At 34.1% G+C, this 24,184-nt stretch overlaps 1 protein-coding gene across 3 annotated transcripts in view; it reads right to left on the bottom strand.

Moving 5' to 3' along the window:
• LOC142986377 (solute carrier family 7 member 14) overlaps window positions 1-24,184 on the bottom strand; it is a 229,566-nt gene that overhangs the window by 19,142 nt on the left and 186,240 nt on the right. For all 3 annotated transcript variants that reach the window (XM_076134848.1, XM_076134850.1, XM_076134849.1), the window contains exon 11: window positions 6,414-6,568. In XM_076134848.1, the coding sequence (XP_075990963.1) occupies window positions 6,414-6,568 (155 nt within the window). The remainder of the gene's footprint in view (window positions 1-6,413; window positions 6,569-24,184) is intronic.

Here is a 24,184-nt window from a genome sequence, read left to right as displayed (position 1 = left end):
ACAACTTTCCTTTCGTTTTCATTACAATAAATTGTTATCTGTTTCATTTTAAAAACGTTTTAAAGAGAGTTGAAGAGCTGGCAACTATTTCAACTGCAATTCAACTTTGTAATGTATTTTTCTGTAAAATCATTTTGTGAGCTCTCTCGGCTCGAACTACTCCCAATAGGGTCGTGTACTAAGTTTAAAATTTATCGCGCTGCATCTTTGCGTACATTGAAAACAAACTTGCGGAATTGATGTATTTATTTAAACTTGTAGCAGACTTAGTACAGCTAGACTTAGCAAGGCATTTTCTAGCTGTCAACCTTTGGGTTAATTTGCGTAATTCTCTACAGTTGGTCCTATCAATCGTGAGAGTTTAAGTTTGAGAGTTTGACATTTAAAATCTGCCGAAATAATAGTTCCTAAAACGCCCGTTAGAGGCGCTGATCAAAATTTCATACAAATTTTCTCGATAACTAGCCGATTGTCGACACTGATAGAATTGCGCTGCAGATTGAAAGTTTGTTATGTGTCAGATAACCAGTAAAGTGACAGCATAAGTATCAAAACAAAATTCTATCTGGTAATTTATTTGAAAGATATATTAAAGTGGTGAATTGGCATCTAAGTTGCGGTAGGTATTGTTTTTAATGTCATGTAAATAATATACTTATTTTTGTTCTTTAAGAAAAACTCATGACATGACTTTCATGTTATTTATTGATAGATAAACAATCTATTTGGAACAAAATACGGTGAAGCAACATTTCATTTAGGGATTTCAAATTTTCGTGTTTATATTAAGCAATCATGCATTTCTTTTCATTAGTAGTATTACCACACCATTATTTTCAACGAGCGTGGTGTGACCACTCTCCACGGTATTGTGCAGCTGGTCTCTGACTGTGCATTGAATTTCATGCTCCCGTCTAATTGTTTAGTAAACATGTCGAGTAGACAAACAACAATTATAACCTTTTAAAGCTGACCTCAAAAACTAATTGCAGTGTGAAAATTAAGGATTTTGTAGCGCATGGTTTTATAACGAAGACTAGGTTATGCAATTAAAAAAGCATCGGTGCAATTTTTATAAGCTTGAATTTTAAACACAAGTTCATAAATCTTATTTGGTCAGGCAAGACATTCATAGAACTGATCTATTGGTCTTTTAGTCAAACATCTGAAATGGAAACGTAGAACCTCGTAGCACTTTGAGCGATATGATTTTCATCTACGGCTTTAAACGCTAGGGCGATCGTAGCTCTTTGCTACGCATCGATGTGGTTTATTTGCTACGGTGCCAGAGGTTTGGAGTAATTTGAGTGCGTCGGTAGAAGATAGGACTGCTACGGGCGAGCATCTATGAAACAGTCGGGAGCAAATATGTGCAGTAAGCAATTAGCCTCTATCAAAGGCCGTTCCAATTTTCATATGGAAGTATTTCACTGGATGGAAAGAGGAAGCTATCGATAGAAACGAACAAATAAAGTAACATTTTTGAGATTTTTTCGGCGGTACAGTTATTTTCATAGATAAATTAACCATGGTACCATCGTGTTACTACTAAAGTAGTGGTAGGTAATGAACTGAGCACATTAACAAACTCAGCAAAATGAGAAATATTCCAATAAAAAGTCGAGAAGGCAATGCCGAAAGTACTATGTCCGACCCGGGAATCAAATCCGAGACCTCATGATCAGCAGTCGGACTCACTACTGACCGCGCGTGTGAGGCAGTCAAACTAATATAAAACCCTAACACCAATCTTTATTTGTTTCTTACGAGAGCAACGACCGATACACGAAGTTTCGGCCACACATCGGAAATAATAACGTCGTTTCTGCTCCGAGTGTTATTTGTGAGGATAGTGAGCATAAAACGTTGTTCAACTGATCGTACCATTGTTCGCGTGAACACTTCCATAACGATAAATAAGTCACTTACTGACAGACTGGGGTTATTGCTGTCTACTGGTTATATAGTCTCTCTGTCAGAATTATAGACATGATAAGTATTATTTCTGTGCCGCAGTCGATAGTGTATCCGATTGCTGACCAGGGGGTTCGATTGGTCTTTTTCTAATTTATGACAGATTTTTTTAACAGTAGGGCGGATTTTATTAACGTGCCCGGTATATAACAATTAGTTCGCCCATATAGGGCTAACATTGTTACTGGCGAAACTTGGGAGTATTTTATGCACCTTTGCCCGATATATCAGGCGTGGTGTATATTGTGGATGTATGTATGTATGTACTTTCATAACGATAAATAAGTCATTTACTGACAGACTGGGGTTATTGCTGTCTACTGGTTATATAACTGGTCTCTCTGTCAGAATTACAGACATGATATGTCTTTAATTATTAAAAGAATGCGCGGTCGGACTGACTGCTTTTGTGGTTTAGGTTGTAGTGTATTCGTATATCCGAACACGATATCTTTAAAAAAAAGTTTGCTGTAGATTATTCTTAATAGTCTATATGTATATGTGCCCGCAACGGTTACAAATCAACACTCTTATTATGAGAAAATAATAATTTGTAATAAAAGTCAATAAATTTAAAGGGCGCTAAGGCGAAACATATTTGCTTGCATCAGGGAGTATGTAGTATAGATCTACGTTCACTAGCTAGTAACATTTAACCACGTTGTCACTCAGTCAACCTTAATCCGTTTTAAAAGAAAGAAACGAAAAGTACCTAACGTTTAATTTTTTGGGAAACCGTTTTACCACATCGTGAAGTAATTAAGTAGAGACCTTACAAAGACTGACCAACGTACAAAGCCGAACACTTGCCTTCAAGGCAAAGAACAAAACAAATTGAAACTGAACCGTGTTGGCAATGACAAATAGCTTCTGACACTGGCAAAGGCACTAGCGACCGGATTTAAACTATCTAGTTCAATCCGGAATGAACTGGCTTTAACTGGTATAATCCAGAATGAACTTGGTATCAAGGTGACTGTTGGCTCGCCGAAGGCAGTTTCGGCTACTGCTCAGAGAGTAAACAGGTAATCGTTTGACCACCACATTCATTCGCGTTCAGTTTACATACGACTCGACGATTACAACGCTCAACTGAACACCGAATTCGCTTTTAGCAGTGTTGAAAGGAAATCTCTTGTGGTAAATTGTCTGCAGATTTCAATTCGTTTCGGTTACTTTTCATTTTTAATCGAAGATTTTTTGTATTAAAACAAGTATTTAAATTTTGTTTTTTTTCCTAAATTTTCTAAAAATCTAAAATGTTCCATACCAAAATCTCATCCTCCGTATGTTTTATTGAGGTTTTGTATTGTTTCTATTTGATAAAATAGTGGTAAGTTTCCATAATAGCGGAAAATTATATGCGATACAAATTTTATACTTCAATATTTTACAAGGAATTCATATTGTATCCTAGCTCTTTGATATTTTACCTTAGATACAGCAAGTCATTTTGCACGTAATAAGATTGTAAATTTTTAATTAATTTTATTACATCGGACCACGACCTGACCCAACATTTTCTACGTTGCCATCCACTTTTAGACTAAATATAGCGAACAAAATTCTATTTAAAAAATATCCTCGGTTCTTTAAAGTTCTTTGGTGTCTGGCGTTTAAATATCGGGGACGCTACCTAATGAGATTATAACTCTATTTTACCTGTAAGCTGCGATCTTTGAAAATGTAGAACGCTACTATATTTTTCTAAAAATGTGCGACAATTTTTAGTATGTGAAGAAGTTTCCTTTTAAACTGTCCTGATAAGCGAACGATCGTTATTGCCTGCTGCTCAACTTATTCATAACTTATTCATTAAGTTTTCTTAAGTATACGAATCGAAAATATCTAGTTTGGACAGCTTGTTTCTACTCCTAACATGGTATAATGAAACAATGCACTGAAGTAAGCATTACTAGTAAGGGGCGCCCTGAGGAATCTAACAAAAGTAGATTTCATAACCTTTGGTTTAGTATTGGTTAACTTTACAAGGGTACCGCTAATGCTATGTAAGTCTTCCGCGTAGGATATTTTTTAGTACACTAACTATAATTTTATCTAACATATTTATTAAAAAGATGGTAAGACTAGCCATAAGCGATACAAAGAAAACTCATATATTGTCTTTTAATTTTAAATTTACTTCAGCAGAACGTCGTTTTAGTAAATTTAATTTCCCCTTACACGTCTTTCAGGAACAAGGCGCAGTTGCAAGAAAATCATTATATTCAAACGTTCAACGACCTACGGGAAGCAAACTAAATTAAAGTCCTTGCTCTGAAATTAATTTCAGAGAAAAACCTGCTTTGTAATAGAGCTTCCTTTGACGGGCTTAATAAATGTAAAGAGAGGTAGGTCAGGTTGTGAATAAAAATCATTGATACAAAATAATTCATTTCAAAATACCCGTTTTAAGCATTTTGAGAATAATCAGCTTTGCACGTTTTATAAGACAGGATTGTCGATTGGTTCAAATTTGATTCATCAAAATTAAGTAGTTCTCAGTTCACTTTTGATTTAAATTTTTTTTGGCCTACAAATCTGAAATAGTCGTTATCGTTACAAAATATTGGGTGTAGGTATAGTATAAGTATATGATAATTCTAGTAATTATCGATAAAAAAAAGCACTAGTAAGAATAGAAATTGCTTCTAATATCTCTATTTCATGTTACTTGAGAGTGCTGGAAGTCTCATCGGCCGTAGTGTCGCCGCTAACTTTTCAATTGGTATGAGAAATGAAAGCACTTTAGGGAAAGTACTGAACTTTTCTATTTATTTCCTTTTCTGAAGACAGCATCGAGTAAAGTACTTCGCAGTTGATCAATTAGCTCATTGAAGACTTCAATTTGTGCACTAAATTTTCTATTTTATTCGTTCTTATTTCTTTTATTTGATGCTTATTTATTTGATGAGTTTGTTACGAAGTCTGTAGTAGTTAAAGAGAGTTGCTTTAATTTTCTTGCCAATTTTTTTAGATGGTAGAGTCATCATTTATTATTATTATCATAAGCATTCATATGCTTAAGTTTGTAAGGATTGTACCAAGTGGCGTCCTTTGGCTTCTACCTACGTGAAGAACGGGACATGATATTATGTTTGTAAATACTTTACCCGTTTTACCATAGACTAAAAAAATACACATTTAAACATCAATTTGTGTTCAGAATATTTTGGAATACTGCGGTACGTCGTGTATAGAGAGAATAATAGGAGGTGTTAACTTGGTTTCAAAAGTTGACGTTTTTCTCAAATAATTGGCAAATATATAAAAATAGACACTTTCAACACAAATAATTTGGCACAATGTTAAAGTGGGCGAATGCCTTCATTCAAAAATATTTTGGTTGTATCAACGATATTATTATAAATTTTATACTATAAATATAATTCGATCTCATTCAAAACATACGAAACATCACCCGTTATAGTCGATTTAGGGGATTTAAGGGGACCCAAATTTTGCAGTTTATGGCGTTAGCCCATTATATTATTTTTAAAATACTTTGAAAATATCGTAATTAATACAATACGATTTTTAATTACCCACATTTTCTAATGGCCTCTTTATTAAAAAATGTTAAAACTTATTCAGTGGTACAAGATAGGAATTGGTTTTTTAATAAACCTTTTAATTAGCCCTTTTCCCAACTGCATTGCTAGTGCAAAGATATTTTATACTAACATGGCATCAAACTCTATCTTCCGATAGTCTATTGGATTCGGCCACTGATTGCTGCGTTTGTTAATTGCCTAGGGGAGCCAATTCGTGTGTACCTATAATATATATTTCTATCCGAATCGGCCGAATCTTTAGAATTCTAGTTCAAATTTGTTAGGTCGTAGAAAAAACCTGGCCGGCTGACCAACTAACCGATATTTTCAAGGTTAACCAAACTTTTTGTTTACAAAAAAAATATTCTGGGTGAATGTAGTGCTACGTTTTAAACAAGTAAGTTACGATGCTCAGTAGGTATGTCAGTTTTAAAGTGAAATTAAGTTTACATATTTATACTTTCAGTTTACGCTAGCATTGAGGTAGTAATGATACGTTATTATAAAAATATTACAGTCTTTGTAGTTGACTTAAAGCAAAATTGCAAATATTTTGATAACTGTTCTGAAGTTTGACTTGAATGCTAAATGTGGAGTATCGACAACTATATTCGCAGAGCGTATGAAAGAACAAAATAACCTGGACAAAACGTATTTAAGTTCTTAAATGACGGTACAAAAGATATCATGTTGAATTTAATAATTTGACATAATTACAATATTCTACTAATTAATTCATTCATTAATCTTTTGTATCATCTTGAAGCGCGATTACGGAATCTTGTCTAGACAATTATGAAGAAATATACAATCAATTAGGTACAAAAGTCAATGGTAATACATAATCGCCCTTTGAACATACAAATATAGTATAAATAAACTTACTGTGAACGTAGTTTCTCGGTTAGCACTAGCCGTTCCTTCAGGGTCGACGGGAGTCCGAAGACTTTGCGGGAGAAGCTCGATCAGGTTCGTCGAATGAGGCTGGTATCGCAGCACTAGGACACACGTTGAAACCAGTGTGTATGCAAGTAGAGTGCCTGGGAACAAACGTTAGTTGTATAGAATACAGGAAATTATATAAAACTATAGGCTGTATTAGTAGAGTAATATATAATACAGCTTGCGGGATTCATAATGCATAATTATTAGTAAATTGATGAATAGTCCAAATCAGAAATAGTGAAATTATATGCAATTCCTGATCAATCAAGTATTGTTCTCGTAAGAGGATTATGGCCCACACAATACCATTGAGTTACAAGCCGGCCACAGATGAATCCCTACCGATATTATAAATGTGAAAGTATACTGTCTTTCTGTCTGTCTCTTCTGTAGCGATTCTGTACTGACCGTTCTTTCGAGTGTCGAGACTTTGACATTTAAAATATACTGCAAAAATAGCTTCTACAACGCCCGCTAGTGGCGCTAAACCGATTGTCAAGCAAACGATAGCTCGCCGGTTGTCGATAGTGGTAGAGTGATTTGGATGACATTTTAAACAAAGATTGTTAAAGACTGGAGGATATACGATGGTTTTTATCCTGTGAATTCTCACGCTAGACGGAACTATGTTCGTAGTAATATGGCTATATAGATTAAAATCAGACGGCCGAAGTAGCAGGCTAGAGCTAGTCAGTAATAAGTTCCATTCAAAATGTATGTTTAATGTTTATTTGCTTCAATATGATATAATCCTGAATAGCACTGAATTTTCATTTGCAATTAAATATTTTGCAAATATTAAATTAATCTACTGCTGGTGAATGTTTTCAAATGTCGACTATTTCAAGCACAATTCTCATGATGTATTAAATTATGTAAATAGAAGTTGGCCTCATTTAACTACCGTTCTCCAAATTAAAATTTACATGTTCATCAAAATAAATGCAGAAACGATTAAATATTTAAGTGAAATGTTATGAAAATGCATGCAGTAGTTTTGAACAACAATCATTTATCCATTTGTAGCACCACCATTTGCAGGTTATTACGAACTATTGTCACAAAAAACATTCAAGACTAGGTTGACCACTAACCGTATGATAGAATAGAATATATTACTTACTAAATATCTGTATATTTTCTTATTCAATCAGTATTTGGTATTCAAATCATTTTCACGTTTTTGTAATACCAAGGCAACAAATAAAACTTCAGCGGGCTTATCACGTATCTCAGTTTAAACCTAGTCAAATGAATGTGCACTATTCAGTACCTTGCATCTTTGACGTAACATGTTAATCACTATATTCTAAAGGTGTAAACAATGTACAGAATATTGGCCTTTGGAATTGGAATAGTTCTCTACTGAAATACGTGATAGCCCTCCGTGGTGCTCAATAATAATTAACTAACTCTACAACCCTAATAGATTTTTCTCGGTCCATTTTCCGCGAGGTATTATGAAAGTGACAGCGGTTTGTTCTAAGCATATTGGCTGGCGATAACCCGTCGAAGGAGACGTCTAGCTAACTCATTGCATTGTCTTTACGTCACTAGCTAGCTGAAGTAACGAGTTCAAACCCAGGAACGTTAATTGAAACGACCCACTTGTCATTTTCAATCTAATAAGTTTTCTAGTATCTGTGATTTTAGAGTTTGAAATGAGGAAATAGTGGGCGGTGTGTATCGTGTTCGAGATTTTATTCTAGTTTATTTATTTTACTTCCTATATTGAACTTAAATAGAACAGATAGAATATACATTTTAGTATAGGTGCTGTAGGTGTTCATCCGGTTGTCTCTCGCGAATAGACACTGTGACATAAAGACTATTACAAAATAAACTGAAACGTTCAATGCCTTATCATGTTCACACGATCACAGCGGAGCGAAGACATGGGTAATGATGGCATATTTTAAAATGTTGTTTGTCGGCGTGATTAAGTAACAGACATAGACTATCGTGAATATGACATTTAGGAGAGGCGCTGATTTGATTTTCGTACAACATTTTTCGATAGCTAGCCGGTTGTTGATAGTTTATATGCCATTACTATAGTAGGAAATCGCCTCTACGTTCGGTAGTTTTGGCGCGAGGAACGTACCACCATCCAAATTTTTGCTTTAATAATATTAATAAGTATGAAAGAAAATAATTTCTCAAAAAAAATTGATACATTTATTGAGGGCATGCAAAGTCTCCAATCCGCACTTCGCCAGCGTGGTGGACTTAAGGCCTAACCTCTCCCTAGTTTCGGAGGAGACCCTTGCCCAGCAGTGGGACAATAATGGGTTAAAATTGTTATTATAGACATCTGTATTTATTAAATATCTGCATCGTACTGCATTAAAGTCGGATTTAGTAACCCTCGACCTCGATAAGAACGTTAATTTGAGGTTTCGGTAACCACAATTGAATTAATTTGAGGATACATTAAATAGTCAGTAGTTTAACGCATGCTCTCGTCTCATTAATCAAATTCAAATGTTAGATTGGAGAGGCAATTGATTAGTATGAAATTTTAAGTTTAAACTAACGCGGTTTCATTAAACTAAGTTAATTTGAAATATTTTTAAACAAGCATTAGGCTGTATTTTCGCCATTATGTAAGTCTCAGGCAAAAGCTAGTTTTAATAAAAAATTGTAAACAACTTTATAAATCTTTAAATAGTGGCCGTGACCGATAGCTTTCTAAATCAAATAAAAATTTTCTAAAAGAAAGTAGCAAAAGGAATTGAGTGAAGGAGGGAACATTCTCGTTTCCGCTGTCCTCCCCTTCACTGAGACTCACGGCGATATAAACGAATTTAGCAATTGAAATCGAATGGAAAATAAATTTTAAAATATGTGTATAGGAACCTTGGCACTGTTTATTGAAATGATCGATATAACTCTTAGTTACGATTTGATGAGAACAAGGATGCGACTTTATTTTTATTTTTAACAGTTTTGTATATATTTTTTTAACTTAGTCACCTTCTTATGAGGAATGATGAAGATACCTGTGCGCCTTGGAGACAACCCTTTTCACAGTTCATAGAAATAAAATCATTATTATTATGTTGTCCTCAGGAAATAGGTACATTTGTTTGAAATTGGTAAACCCAACTTGAGCTTGGTCCGTTTGGTGGAGTTAAGGCTTAAAACCCCTAACTCCCTCGTTTGAGAGAAGGTCCTGCCCGGCAATAACAGTATTTTAAACCTTAACAAAAATAAAGCTTCTAAACATACTGTAACATGTACATTACGACTGTTATACCCGTAGGTGTTGGCAGATGTGTATAAAATACATGTTTTACTTACATATTCAGCATAATCTTCTTAATGATGAGTTTTGTTTTCATGCACCATACGGTTCTAGAGACATTCGCAGAATAAAATGCGAATGTCCCTAGAACCATAAGGCGTATTGAAAAATATGTATGTATATTATTATGTTGTCCTCAAGACATAGGTACATTTGTTTGAAATTGGTAAACCCAACTTGAGCTTGGTCCGTTTGGTGGAGTTAAGGCTTAAAACCCCTAACTCTCTCGTTTGAGAGAAGGCCCTGCCCGGCAATAACAGTATTTTAAACCTTAACAAAAATAAAGCTTCTAAACATACACACACATGTACATTACGACTGTTATACCCGTAGGTGTTGGCAGATGTGTATAAAATACATGTTTTACTTACATATTCAGCAAAATCTTCTTAATGATGAGTTTTGTTTTCATGCACCATACGGTTCTAGAGACATTCGCAGAATAAAATGCGAATGTCCCTAGAACCATAAGGCGTATTGAAAAATATGTATGTATATTATTATGTTGTCCTCAGGAAATAGGTATATTTGTTTGAAATTGGTAAACCCAACTTGAGCTTGGTCCGTTTGATGGAGTTAAGGCTTAAAACCCCTAACTCCCTCGTTTGAGAGAAGGCCCTGCCCGGCAATAACAGTATTTTAAACCTTTACAAAAATAAAGCTTCTAAACATACTGTAACATGCACATTACGACTGTTATACCCGTAGGTGTTGGCAGATGTGTATAAAATACATGCTTTACTCACATATTCAGCATAATCTTCTTAATTATGAGTTTTGTTTTCATGCACCATACGGTTCTAGAGACATTCGCAGAATAAAATGCGAATGTCCCTAGAACCATAAGGCGTATTGAAAAATATGTATGTATATTATTATGTTGTCCTCAGGAAATAGGTACATTTGTTTGAAATTGGTAAACCCAACTTGCGCTTGGTCAGTTTGGTGGAGTTAAGGCTTAACCCCTAACTCCCTCGTTCGAGAGAAGACCCTGCCCGGCAATAACAGTATTTTAAAAAATACAAAAATAAAGCTTCGAAACTTACACACACATGTACATTACGACTGTTATACCCGTAGGTGTTGGCAGATGTGTATAAAATACATGTTTTACTTACATATTCAGCATAATCTTCTTAACGTTGAGTTTTGTTTTCATGCACCCTACGGTTCTAGAGACATTCGCAGAATAAAATGCGAATGTCCCTAGAACCATAAGGCGTATTGAAAAATCTTCATCTTCGCACCTCCACAAACTCCTTGCTATGTCTTCATAATAGATTCTTAAAATGTTAGTCTCACGTAAATAATTCCAATTCAATTTTATTAAACCCATGCAACTAGAGTTTATAATTATGAAAAAAAAATCCGTACTAATTTAGAAGGTAGGTACTTGAGAGTCGAATATAAGAATAGAACACAGTAATATTCTCATTTTCCTTGCGTTGCAAATAACGAAGAACGTAAGGTTTTTTTTTTTTTTTTTTTTTTCGTGGGGAAATGCATTACGCATTCCCTGCGCCCTGGGTGGAGCGCAGGGTTATGTGGGACTCTCCCACCAGAAGGGCGGGCATACACCACTAAAACCCCACGAGTGCCTGCGTTGCAAATAGAACGTAAGCCTGAGTACATGCGAAATGCAAGCCTTCAGACAGTTTATGCATTTGGTTCAAATGGTGTCGAGTTCGTTTTCCTTCTCGATGTAGGTCAAGGTGAACTCATCGACATACGAGCGAGGGACTAAATTAACTCCGGGGCTATCTTCTACCATTTCTCTAAAGTGATTTTACCCAGAGGCGCCAGTTGCGCTCACCGGTCGGTAAACGATCTGTGGGTTAAGCAAACCTTGGAGCGGTCATTCTATAGATGGGTGACCGCATAGTGGTATTTGAACAGGGCGTCTCCGTGCTTCGGAGGGCACGTAAAAATTCGGTCCCGTTTGTTGACTATTAAGATAGCACGTCGTTAAGCCACGTCAAAGGCCTTCGGGCGGCTTGAACAAACTTTGACACTAGGTTGACCACTAACCATACAATAAGAATATAAGAGGAAGATTTTGCCCATTCGAATAGCTTCACGTGATTTAATCAAAGTCAAAAATGCTTTACTTCGTGTATTTAAAATCATTGTAGTATGTTTCATCTACCACAGTTTTGGCACAGCTGTTGATAAGAAACGGTGAGAAACTCACGGCTTGCTCTTTTACTGTCATATAATACACGACAAGATTTATAAAGGCAGCATTCGTGACGCATTAGTTGAAGTGGTAACCGTTGTAGATTTGTATTTCCCTATAGGACCAATATCTATCTTATTGATTTCTACTGATATTCTTTAGAACTCTGCGACACATTTAGTTTATATAAAATTATCATATAGCTGGTTGCCAGTTAGAAGCCGACGTCATTCTCATATAGCGATTAAAGGCCTTCTACTCACGCAGTTTATATTAACAAAGTTGATGGGAAACAAGCACATATCCTGCATTGAAACACAAACACGGTTGTCGGGGACGTAACGTTCGTTTAAAGTGATATTTAGTTTAAACATTTTATATGACGTCAAAGGGATGCATCGCGAGTAGTATTTGTATGATTTTATCAATGTTTTTAAATTGCCTTGCTACCTTTTATTGCTTGCTTTAGCAATAATGGTGTGGTTTTTGGTTCTTGCACTCGAAAAACTAGGTAGTATTTTATAAAGTATATCAATGTTTCGTCGTAGTTATGTGTTATTACGGAGTTAGCCTTCTGTTATATAAGAATTAACCAATCAATTATTATCGAGAATGTTCTAGCATCGATTAGAAAGAAGCAATTTTATCGCTATGTTAAGTTTTATGAAGGGATCTGCGCAAGAGCGAAGCAGATCAGAGAGGACTTGCGTAAACTTGAGGAAGCCTTAGTGTATGCCTTGGAATTAAATAACGCTTGCATGATGATTATAGATAAAACTTTTCCGATTCCGATCCTCGTAGATGATTCCAGAAGTCGGAGTGTCGGAACACAGGGACTTAATACTAATGTGACATTGAAAACTTAAAAGAAATATTCATCTCACTGCGGTGAAGGGCATATTTGGTAAGTTTTTGCTTCCTTTTTGCCATAATTATTTTGCGTTAAATCATTTGAAAAATATATATTTAATCTGTGACTACGTTTATAACAAGTGTTGCCGGTTTACGCATGCTTTGGGTGGACATATCAGTGATGAACAATCGTTCAGTGGTGCGTCGTAATTGCAGCGGCTCCCGCTGTTAGGGCCTCGACCTATGCTCACTGATGTGTATACGACCTTAGCAATGACCCCAGCGCATAATATTTGTAACAGTCAGAAAATCGACGAAGGAAAGACTAAATCTGATAAAAAAACTGGTCTGTTTGTTTTGTCTTTGTTTACCTTAATAGGAAAAAGACTTGATTTTGTGACAGGTGTGTATGGGTGTATGAATGACTGTCTTGTAGAGGGTAGAGCTGTCTAGCTGAACTGGTAGTGCAGTCACCTTTAAGATACATATTTACCGGGTCAATTTGATTCAGATTTTCCTACGATCGACGGTATTGTATAACAATTTGATAAGTACCTACTCATACAACGCGGTACAGCCACGTGTAGCAAGAAGCAACAATTTCCCCGACTTGTTGCTGTAAGTTGATTTAGTACTAGCCAGCCCGGGCGGTTCTGTTCACGTACAAAGTTTAATGCCATATTTCAGCCGCTTAAGGATTGAGTGTTGAAATCGTCTATTTCATGCTGTATGCTTTTAACTATCTCTATATGAGATATCTTCAAAATCAGTTTGGCGCTAAATAAAAAAGATAGATGTTAAATTGTTAGAGATAGTTTTAGGCTAGGTATTATCATAATAATATATTAGAATTAATTATCACCTGAACCTGAACGAAAATATCTTGGTGAAACCTTGCATGCTAATGTTAAAAAGATGTTGATTACATTTCTCAACGGCATGCAAAGTCCCCAACCCGCGGTTGGCAAGCGTGGTGGACTCAAGGCCTAACCCCTCTCTCGTTCGGGAGGAAACCCTTGTCCAGCAGACGGACAGTTATGGGTAAAAAGAAGATAGGTATTAATGTCCATGTATGAATTTTAGTAGTAGCAACTGGCCATTTAATACACTCCACTCTCACTTGTTGATGATGAAAGCTTGTTTTAAGAGAAGACTGTATATTGCAGTTTCAAATTTGGCAGTCAAATGCTGAAGGCCCTCCACCTGTTACGTGCGCCTTAATCAACTTTCCCTGTGAAATGTATGCGAAAACTTTTGCTTCTCTATTTTATTCACTATAGGGGCTTATTCAGTATTTTAGCATACTGTCAAAAATGAATTCCGCCCATTTTTCTAATGAAAGGCACCGCTTTGTAGATATTACTCTAGGTTTTCCCTGTCAAGCGCGTCAAGCTGTCTTCATAATTTTTGTGGAATTTAATTCATCAACATTACTTAAATACAAAACTCTTGTTCCTATAAAAAAAACAGCAGATACTTAAGTGTGATACTTGCTGCGAACCCAATATTTTTTTTGCTTCAGGTAGTTTATTGCATCACAGCCATGTCAGAAAGTGTCAATTATAACTATATTTTTTTATAAAAGACGGGACTATTCTTTCTACTGACGTTATGGTGTAATAATCAGTTTTTGTGGTTCAAGAATAATATTTTTTGTTTCTGTCAGTCTCATTTTTATTTGGAAACCTCACAAAGTAGCAGCAACTAACTATATAAATTCTAACTAAATACAAAAGGTTTGTAAGAGTTCCGTAGGGTTTGTATGCCCCATTATTTTTGTATTGTTATGTACTTGTATTACTGTTAACATACTATTGCAAAAAAAGTTCCACATTTTAACACCTTTTACGCACTAAGACACTTTTAAAAAGTAATGGAACATTACTCAGAACCAATTTTGACGAAGATAGTCATCCCTGGATCAAACATAGTCTACTTTTATATAAAAAACGAGAAAATCTTATGAAAATTGTACGTTAGTGGAGTCCGAGGGTAATAATTATATTAAAATATAAAGCTAAAATATTATTCAACTGTAATATTGACTGTGGACATAATATTTCAAAGCCGATCATCAAAATGATGCATTTAAATATGATTAAATTTGTCAAATCGCTTGCGCTGCCGGCTAAAACTTGTTTAATTTAGTTCTAAAGTCAATAGTGTATGCGTTAATGTTATAGATTGGAAAATTGCGTTTGCATCAAATAAAGGTTGACATTTAGGTTAAAGAGTCAAATTTACGACTTTAAAATGTTATGTGTATTATACCCAGTTTAAAACTTCTACTAAAGCTAAGAATTCACAGTGTAAGTATTGTAATATCGCAGTATTTAGGCATGTATGACAATTTTAGTGAGACAATGAATCGAAATACGTTTTTTTGGACTAGGGATACAATAGGATTATTCGATTTATATTATATTATTATGAAATGTAAGTATTTTTATTACGCTTTAGTCTATCTGACGGAATAATTAAATTTACACGGGTACTAGCTAGCGAACTGAATCATAGGTAGGTAGAATTGGAGTGCAAGTAAATAAAAAAAAAACAATTTATAATAGACAGCTAAGACTTCCTTAATTACATTATGCCTCCGTTCGACATTTATTAGTTCAAAAAGACGAAATCATAATATAACAGTTCCGAATGCTACCAACGAAAATTACGATTAAAAAGAGTTCTGTTTAAAAGCAATCATTTACTGTCCTACGGGAAAACTTAATATACGTGAATCATTTTTACACATACCGTACTTATATCACAAATCCAAAAGTTTGGATACCCAAATGTTATATATTACACCAAAACGACAGAACAGATTCTGCCAAAATATGGTACCTACGCAGATAATTTATATCGTGGACTCATACATACTACCTATTTATCCAGTAAATATTTCAGCGAACAAAGTAGCAGGCAAAAGCTGGTAGTTCGAACTACCGTAAATTGTACAGCAACTTTCTGCATTCTTCCGCCATCGAAATACAAGGTTTATTAGTTTTTGCTTTACCAGTCTTGCTAAGAACTGGTTTTATGAGATTTAAAGATAAATGTTTAGTGCAATTCTATGACAAGAGCGCTTCGTTGCTCATTTCATTTGCTTTTAATAAAGGTAGTAGGCGGATTCCGTAGAGTCTAGTGACGTAGTTGACGCGACGTTCCGTACAAAGGTTATAAGTTCACTCACACTGTTTTTATTTATAGAACTAAATAGTGCGATGCATCTATTAATAGTAAGCTAATATAAGTATTTACATTTTGTCTTTTTGCGGCAAAATTTTCAGAATAAAAATATTTGCAATACAAGTAAATGAAAGCAATGAAAGAAGCTAGCAGGAGTATAGGAATTAATTCATGCATTTTGTTATATTCAAAAAATTAGTGAACTGATTTGCTGTACCTGTACAAAGTTGTAATCAAAAAACACATTGTGTTGAAAAAATGAATGATGATGCTGTTGTTATGAGTGGTGATAGTCATGCCGACACACGGATGTGTTTGAATCATCAACATCATCGTGTGTGTCATCTTGACCATCACCATCACCAAGTGATGATGATGACGTCTGATGATGGCGATGGTGATTTGAGTTCGATTTTAGGAGGAAAAGGGTCAAATACACGAAATAAAGCGAAACGTCTTTTTGACCCTTCACCTCCCAATATCAACTCATGCGTTGCAATCTAAATTAGGAAATATCAAAATAAATGATATAAAAAAATGTTTAAGTAGGAATAAAATTAATTATAAAAACAATGAAATTTATAACTTTGAATAAGGTGTTGAAAATCAGTGTGCAACGAATATTATTATAAAATTTTAACTATTTGTGAAAATTTTATAATAATATTCGTTGCACAGAAAGAAACCAATCCGGTTGATTTTAATTTAGAAAAATAAATATTTTTTCGCATCAAACACGATCATAATTGAATGCGCAGAATACTTAAGATTATTTTCCGATTCTCTTAGTGATTCTCATTCGAACTTGGTGATAGAAAGATGAAAGAAAGTGGTGCTGGTGATGATGGCGATTGTGATTTGAGTTCGATTTTAGGGGGTAAAGAATCAAATACACGAAATAAAACGAAACGTCTATTCGATTCGTCACCTCCCAATATCAACTCATGCATATTTCGATGAGGCAACCGAACCGCTGCAATCTAAATTAATATATAAAATGATGAACCTGAAAGAAAACAGCTATTACAAAACATCAATCAGACACCGGGAAATGAATGGACAGCTGTTATTATAGTTTAAAACTGTACTAGACTTTCTTAAACAAAACATGTTGATATTGTCAAATTTACCGGCGTCTGTTGACATTACTTAGTGATGAGCACAGAAAACTTAAAGTTTAATTACAATTAAATATTTTTTCGTTTTAAATACGATCATAATTGAATGCGCAGAATACATATATATATATAGCAATACATAGCAATTCTCTTAGTGATTCACATTTGAACTTGGTGATACAAAGACGAAAGAAAGTGCACGCATATTTGTAGCATGCTACACACACTACAAACTCTTTAAAGAGAGTTTTTTAGCTGATCTTCAACATCTTATAACATTAAAACAAATTCACACGAATATTGATTGTACTGACTTTAGTCCCACAACTTAGTAGAGACTAGAAAGACTCAACCACTTAGTGCTGTGCACGATTTATCTAGAATTATCTTTGATAGCTCTGTGTATTTCTAAAGAAAAGTATATGCAACTGGTGGTCCTCAATTTGACCACAATCGACAGGTTTCTACCTGCGAGACACATATTTTCTAAATTCTGAAACGTAAATAACTTTGCCAGGAGGCGAGCCATACGAGGCTCATTACTAAGTTGTTAGACTATAAACCAGGTGCTTTACAAAACATGACATATTTACATTACCAATTACAAACATGATACTAAAATATTCATCGAAAATGAAGGTCTGATTGTGATTATGATTACAATGGGTACTCATGATACGTCAGGTGATGACGTCACAAGTCAGAGCATAGAATAACATGAAACACCATCGTTATATTGATGACGATGATGAGCTGGCTGAAAGAGAACAGTAACTACAAAACATCAATCAGACCCCGGGAAATGAATCGACAGCGAAGTTATTATAGTTTAAACTGTAGGCATAAACTGATTGTCATACAAAATTTTCGACAGTTAGGCGGTTGTCGATACATTTTTATACAAAAATTGACGATTTTGTGAAATTTACCGGTGTCTGTTGACATAACGCAGTGACATTCACATAGATCTTATAACTGCGAGTATAATACAAGAGACAGTGTTATCTTGGCGATGTGTGATGGTAAACACAGAGTTGATTCTGATGAATGATGCGTGTGATCACGATGATGTCCAGGACAACGCAAACGCCATTGCCTGGATTGTACCAGGCGCTCGCGGAGTCCTTGAACATCAGCGTTGATCTGATGATGACATGAGTGATGAAATACTCCGAGATGATGACGAGTAAATCAATTCTGATGATAATTGTATAACAGTACAAGTACAAGCCCCAGATTAAGCATTTCCTTGCTTTGTCTGGTACTTCTACTTATACTATTACAGATAGATAATGGAAGTGAAAAGTTGTGTTGATGATTAACAATGATTGTAATGGCGATGATGGTATGAGCTGAAAGAGCTGAAAGTGTTACAAGAAATGTCACGTGATAGAAGAGAAACGAAAAGCTTGAAGCTGCGTGCTTTATACATACATGCATATATCTATATATCTATTTGATTGATGAATATATTACCACATCTTCATCACTGAAATTTTGTAATTTGTTGAAGACATTTAAATTTATATATTTCTTTAAAGTTTAGTGATTTTTAAATATTGCGGTGTGTTTTATACATATATCTATAGTCATCTATATATTTAATTTTTGAATTGTCAAACACCTTATTTAGCTGTGAAATTTTGTAATTTAGAAATATGAAATTGCGGAAACGAATTATTTTAACCCAGGCATTTAATATTTTAGTATCTCACGATTTTTAGGCATTATTTTATAAGAAGGCATATACTAAGGACAAGCGTTTGTTATCAGTTCCGGGTGATTCTGTACACGTATTTTTAGTTTGTTTTGTCAAAGACCTTTCGGGCGGCTTCAACAACTTTGACACTAGAGTGACCACTAACCAATCTAACCATACGATAAGAAGAAGTTAAGATTGTTATTTTCAGTGTCTCTTCCATCCACTTTTGCGTAGTTAAAACTTTTTCACTCACAGACTTTTTCGAATTAGAGATAAAGAGACCAAATATACTTTCGTTAAATTATTATTCGTGCTTAGACTAACTTAAAATTGATGTTTTTATGATTTCACGTCCATGACCGATTTTTAAATGAGAAAAGTAAGTAAAATTAGGTGAGGAGCCTGTGGCTAAATAGTCCCACAGGCAGTTGCTTCATGTAAATACTGGTATTCAAAGGTATCGGGTCTGACTGGAAGCCGACTTCGACATGCTTGAAAGAAAAGCTAGGCTGATGATTAGTATAAAAATGAGAAATGTAAAGCGACATTCGACCAGAGACATTCAGGTCAAATATAAATTAATTTTGAAATTAAATACAATTACGAATATAACACTAATAGTGAACTTAAGTTGCTGTACAAAGCTGTAATCAAAAAACATATTTATTGTGTTGAAAAAATGAATGATGATGCTGTTGTTATGAGTGGTGATAGTCATGCCGACACACGGATGTGTTTGAATCATCAACATCATCGTGTGTGTCATCATGACCATCACCATCACCAAGTGATGATGACGACGTCTGATGATGGCGATGGTGATTTGAGTTCGATTTTAGGGGGTAAAGAGTCAAATACACGAAATAAAGCGAAACGTCTTTTTGACTCTTCACCTCCCAATATCAACTCATGCGTTGCAATCTAAATAAGGAAATATAAAACTAAAAGATACAAAAAATATTTAAGTAGAAATACAATTAATTATAAAAACAACGAAATTTATAACTTTGAATAAGGTGTTGAAAATCAGTGGCAAAATAACTATTTGTGAAAATTTAATAATAATATTCGTTGCACAGAAAGTAGCCAATCCGGTTGATTTTAATTTTGAAAAATAAACATTTTTTCGTATCAATTACGATCATAATTGAATGCGCAGAATACTTAAGATTATTTTCCGATTCTCTAAGTGATTCTCATTCGAACTTAGTGATAGAAAGACGAAAGAGAGTGATGCTGGTGATGATGGCGATTGTGATTTGAGTTCGATTTTAGAGGGTAAAGAGTCAAATATACGAAATAAAACGAAACGTCTATTTGACTCGTCACCTCCCAATATCAACTCATGCATATTTCGATGAGGCAACCGAACCGCTGCAATCTAAATTAATATATAAAATGATGATGATTAACAATAATTGTAATGGCGATGATGGTATGAGCTGAAAGAGCTGAAAGTGTTACAAGAAATGTCACGTGATAGAAGAGAAACGATAGGAATAATGACGGCTATAGGTAGAGAAGAGAATTACCAATAATGTGGCCATATTGAAACGCTACTTTAAAAAAAAAACAAATTGCACTTATGTGTATACAGTATACCTTGATTGAGTAAGCTACTAATTTTAAAAAAACTGTCACCATTCCTATGGTTGTATTCATAATAATGTTAAGCTAAAACATAGGAAACAAGGAAATATAAAACTAAAGGATTCAAAAAATATTTAAGTAGAAATACAATTAATTATAAAAACAATTAAATTTATAACTTTGAATAAGGTGTTGAAAATCAGTGTCACAATAACTATTTGTGAAAATTTAATAATAATATTCGTTGCACAGAAAGTTGCCAATCCGGTTGATTTTAATTTTGAAAAATAAATATTTTTTCGTATCAATTACGATCATAATTGAATTCTCTAAGTGATTCTCATTCGAACTTGGTGATAGAAAGACGAAAGAAAGTGGTGCTGGTGATGATGGCGATTGTGATTTGAGTTCGATTTTAGAGGGTAAAGAGTCAAATATACGAAATAAAACGAAACGTCTATTTGACTCGTCACCTCCCAATATCAACTCATGCATATTTCGATGAGGCAACCGAACCGCTGCAATCTAAATTAATGTATGAAATGATGATGATTAACAATAATTGTAATGGCGATGATGGTATGAGCTGAAAGAGCTGAAAGTGTTACAAGAAATGTTATGTGACAGAAGTGAAACGATAGGAATAATGACGGCTATAGGTAGAGAAGAGAATTACCAATAATGTGGCCATATTGAAACGCTACTTTAAAAAAAAAAAACAAATTGCACTTATGTGTACACAGTATACCTTGATTGAATAAGCTACTAATTTTAAAAAAACAGTCACCATTCCTATGGTTGTATTCATAATAATGTTAAGCTAAAACATAGATGACCAAATTGATTAAAAAACCCAGAACATTTTGGCATGATCATGTTTACAGTTACAATAGAATTTAGAAATATGAGCGGTAGTTGTATTCGTTATTCATTACAATGTTATCCTATTATAGACCAACTGTACTGACGATAAAATTAGAACTGAAAATGAAAATGACGCAAATAAACTAAACATGTTAATACATTAAGCTCAGTTGCATAGAAATTTTACGAACAAAGTTGGCATTTTGAATGCACAACTTATGATGAATATAGTACCACATCTTCATCACTGAAATTTTGTAATTTAGGCACAAACTTTTGTTGAAGAGATTTATATATTTCTTTAAAGTTTAGTGATTTGTAAATATTGCTGTGTTTTATACATATATCTATAGTCATCTATATATTTAATTTTTGATTTGTCAAACACCTTATGACTAAGGTGTTTGACAAATCAAAACTGAAATTTTGTAATTTAGAAATATGAAATTGCGGAAACGAATTATTTTAACCCAGGCATTTAATATTTTAGTATCTCACGACTTTTAGGCATTATTTTATAAGAAGGTATATACTAAGGACAAGCGTTTGTTATCAGTTCCGGGTGATTCTGTATACGTATTTGTAGTTTGTTTTGTCAAAGACCTTTCGGGCGGCTTCAACAACTTTGACACTAGGTTGACCACTAACCAATCTAACCATACGATAAGAAGAAGTTAAGACTGTTATTTTCAGTGTCTCTTCCATCCACTTTTGCGTAGTTAAAACTTTTTCACTCACAGACATTTTCGAATTAGAGATAAAGAGACCAAATACACTTTCTTTGAATTATAATTCGTGCTTAGACTAACTTCAAATTGATGTTTTTATGATTTCACGTCCATGACCGATTTTTAAATGAGAAAAGTAAAAATTAGGTGAGGAGCCTGTGGCTAAATAGTCCCACAGGCAGTTGCTTCATGTAAAATACTGGTATTCAAAGGTATCGGGTCTGACTGGAAGCCGACTTCGACATGCTTGAAAGAAAGGCTAAGCCGATGATTAGTATAAAAATGAGAAATGTAAAGCGACATTCGACCAGAGACATTCAGGTCAAATATAAATTAATTTTGAAATTAAATACAATTACGAACATAACACTAATAGTGAACTTAAGTTGCTGTACAAAGCTGTAATCAAAAAACATATTTATTATGTTGAAAAAATGAATGATGATGCTGTTGTTATGAGTGGTGATAGTCATGCCGACACACGGATGTGTTTGAATCATCAACATCATCGTGTGTGTCATCATGACCATCACCATCACCAAGTGATGATGATGACGTCTGATGATGGCGATGGTGATTTGAGTTCGATTTTAGAAGGTAAAGAGTCAAATACACGAAATAAAGCGAAACGTCTTTTTGACTTTTCACCTCCCAATATCAACTCATGCGTTGCAATCTAAATTGGGAAATATCAAAATAAATGATATAAAAAAATATTTAAGAAGAAATACAATTAATAATAAGAACAATTAAATTTATAACTTTGAATAAGGTGTTGAAAATCAGTGTCACAATAACTATTTGTGAAAATTTAATAATAATATTCGTTGCACAGAAAGTTGCCAATCCGGTTGATTTTAATTTTGAAAAATAAATATTTTTTCGTATCAATCACGATCATAATTGAATTCTCTAAGTGATTCTCATTCGAACTTGGTGATAGAAAGACGAAAGAAAGTGGTGCTGGTGATGATGGCGATTGTGATTTGAGTTCGATTTTAGAGGGTAAAGAGTCAAATATACGAAATAAAACGAAACGTCTATTTGACTCGTCACCTCCCAATATCAACTCATGCATATTTCGATGAGGCAACCGAACCGCTGCAATCTAAATTAATATATAAAATGATGATGATTAACAATGATTGTAATGGCGATGATGGTATGAGCTGAAAGAGCTGAAAGTGTTACAAGAAATGACACGTGATAGAAGAGAAACGATAGGAATGATGACGGCTATAGGTAGAGAAGAGAATTACCAATAATGTGGCCATATTGAAACGCTACTTTAAAAAAAAAAAACAAATTGCACTTATGTGTACACAGTGTACCTTGATTGAATAAGCTACTAATTTTAAAAAAACAGTCACCATTCCTATGGTTGTATTCATAATAATGTTAAGCTAAAACATAGATGACCAAATTGATTAAAAAAACCCTGAACATTTTGGCATGATCATGTTTACAGTTACAATAGAATTTAGAAATATGAGCGGTAGTTGTATTCGTTATTCATTACAATGTTATCCTATTATAGACCAACTGTACTGACGATAAAATTAGAACTGAAAATAAAAATGACGCAAATAAACTAAACATGTTAATACATTAAGCTCAGTTGCATAGAAATTTTACAAACAAAGTTGGCATTTTGAGTGCACAACTTATGATGAATATAGTACCACATCTTCATCACTGAAATTTTGTTATTTAGGCACAAACTTTTGTTGAAGAGATTTATATATTTCTTTAAAGTTTAGTGATTTGTAAATATTGCGGTGTGTTTTATACATATCTATAGTCATCTTTATATTTAATTTTTGAATTGTCAAAAACCTTATTTAGCATTGAAATTTTGTAATTTAGAAATATAAAATTTCGGAAACGAATTATTTTAACCCAGGCATTTAATATTTTAGTATCTGACGAATTTTAGACATAATTTTATAAGAAGGCATATACTAAGGACAAACGTTTGTTATCAGTTCCGGGTGATTCTGTACACGTATTTGTAGTTTGTTTTGTCAAAGACCTTTCGGGCGGCTTCAACATCTTTGACACTAGGTTGACCACTAACCTTACGATAAAAAGACGTTAAGATTGTTACTTTCAGTGACACTTTCATGCACTTTTGCGTAGTTAAATTTTTTTCAGTCGCAGATATTTTCGACTCAGATATAAAGAG

This window comes from Anticarsia gemmatalis, chromosome Z (genome assembly GCF_050436995.1).
Source record: "Anticarsia gemmatalis isolate Benzon Research Colony breed Stoneville strain chromosome Z, ilAntGemm2 primary, whole genome shotgun sequence".
NCBI lineage: Eukaryota > Metazoa > Arthropoda > Insecta > Lepidoptera > Erebidae > Anticarsia > Anticarsia gemmatalis.
Note: the sequence above shows the minus strand (reverse complement) of the source record. Positions and strands in the feature narration are given on the sequence as shown.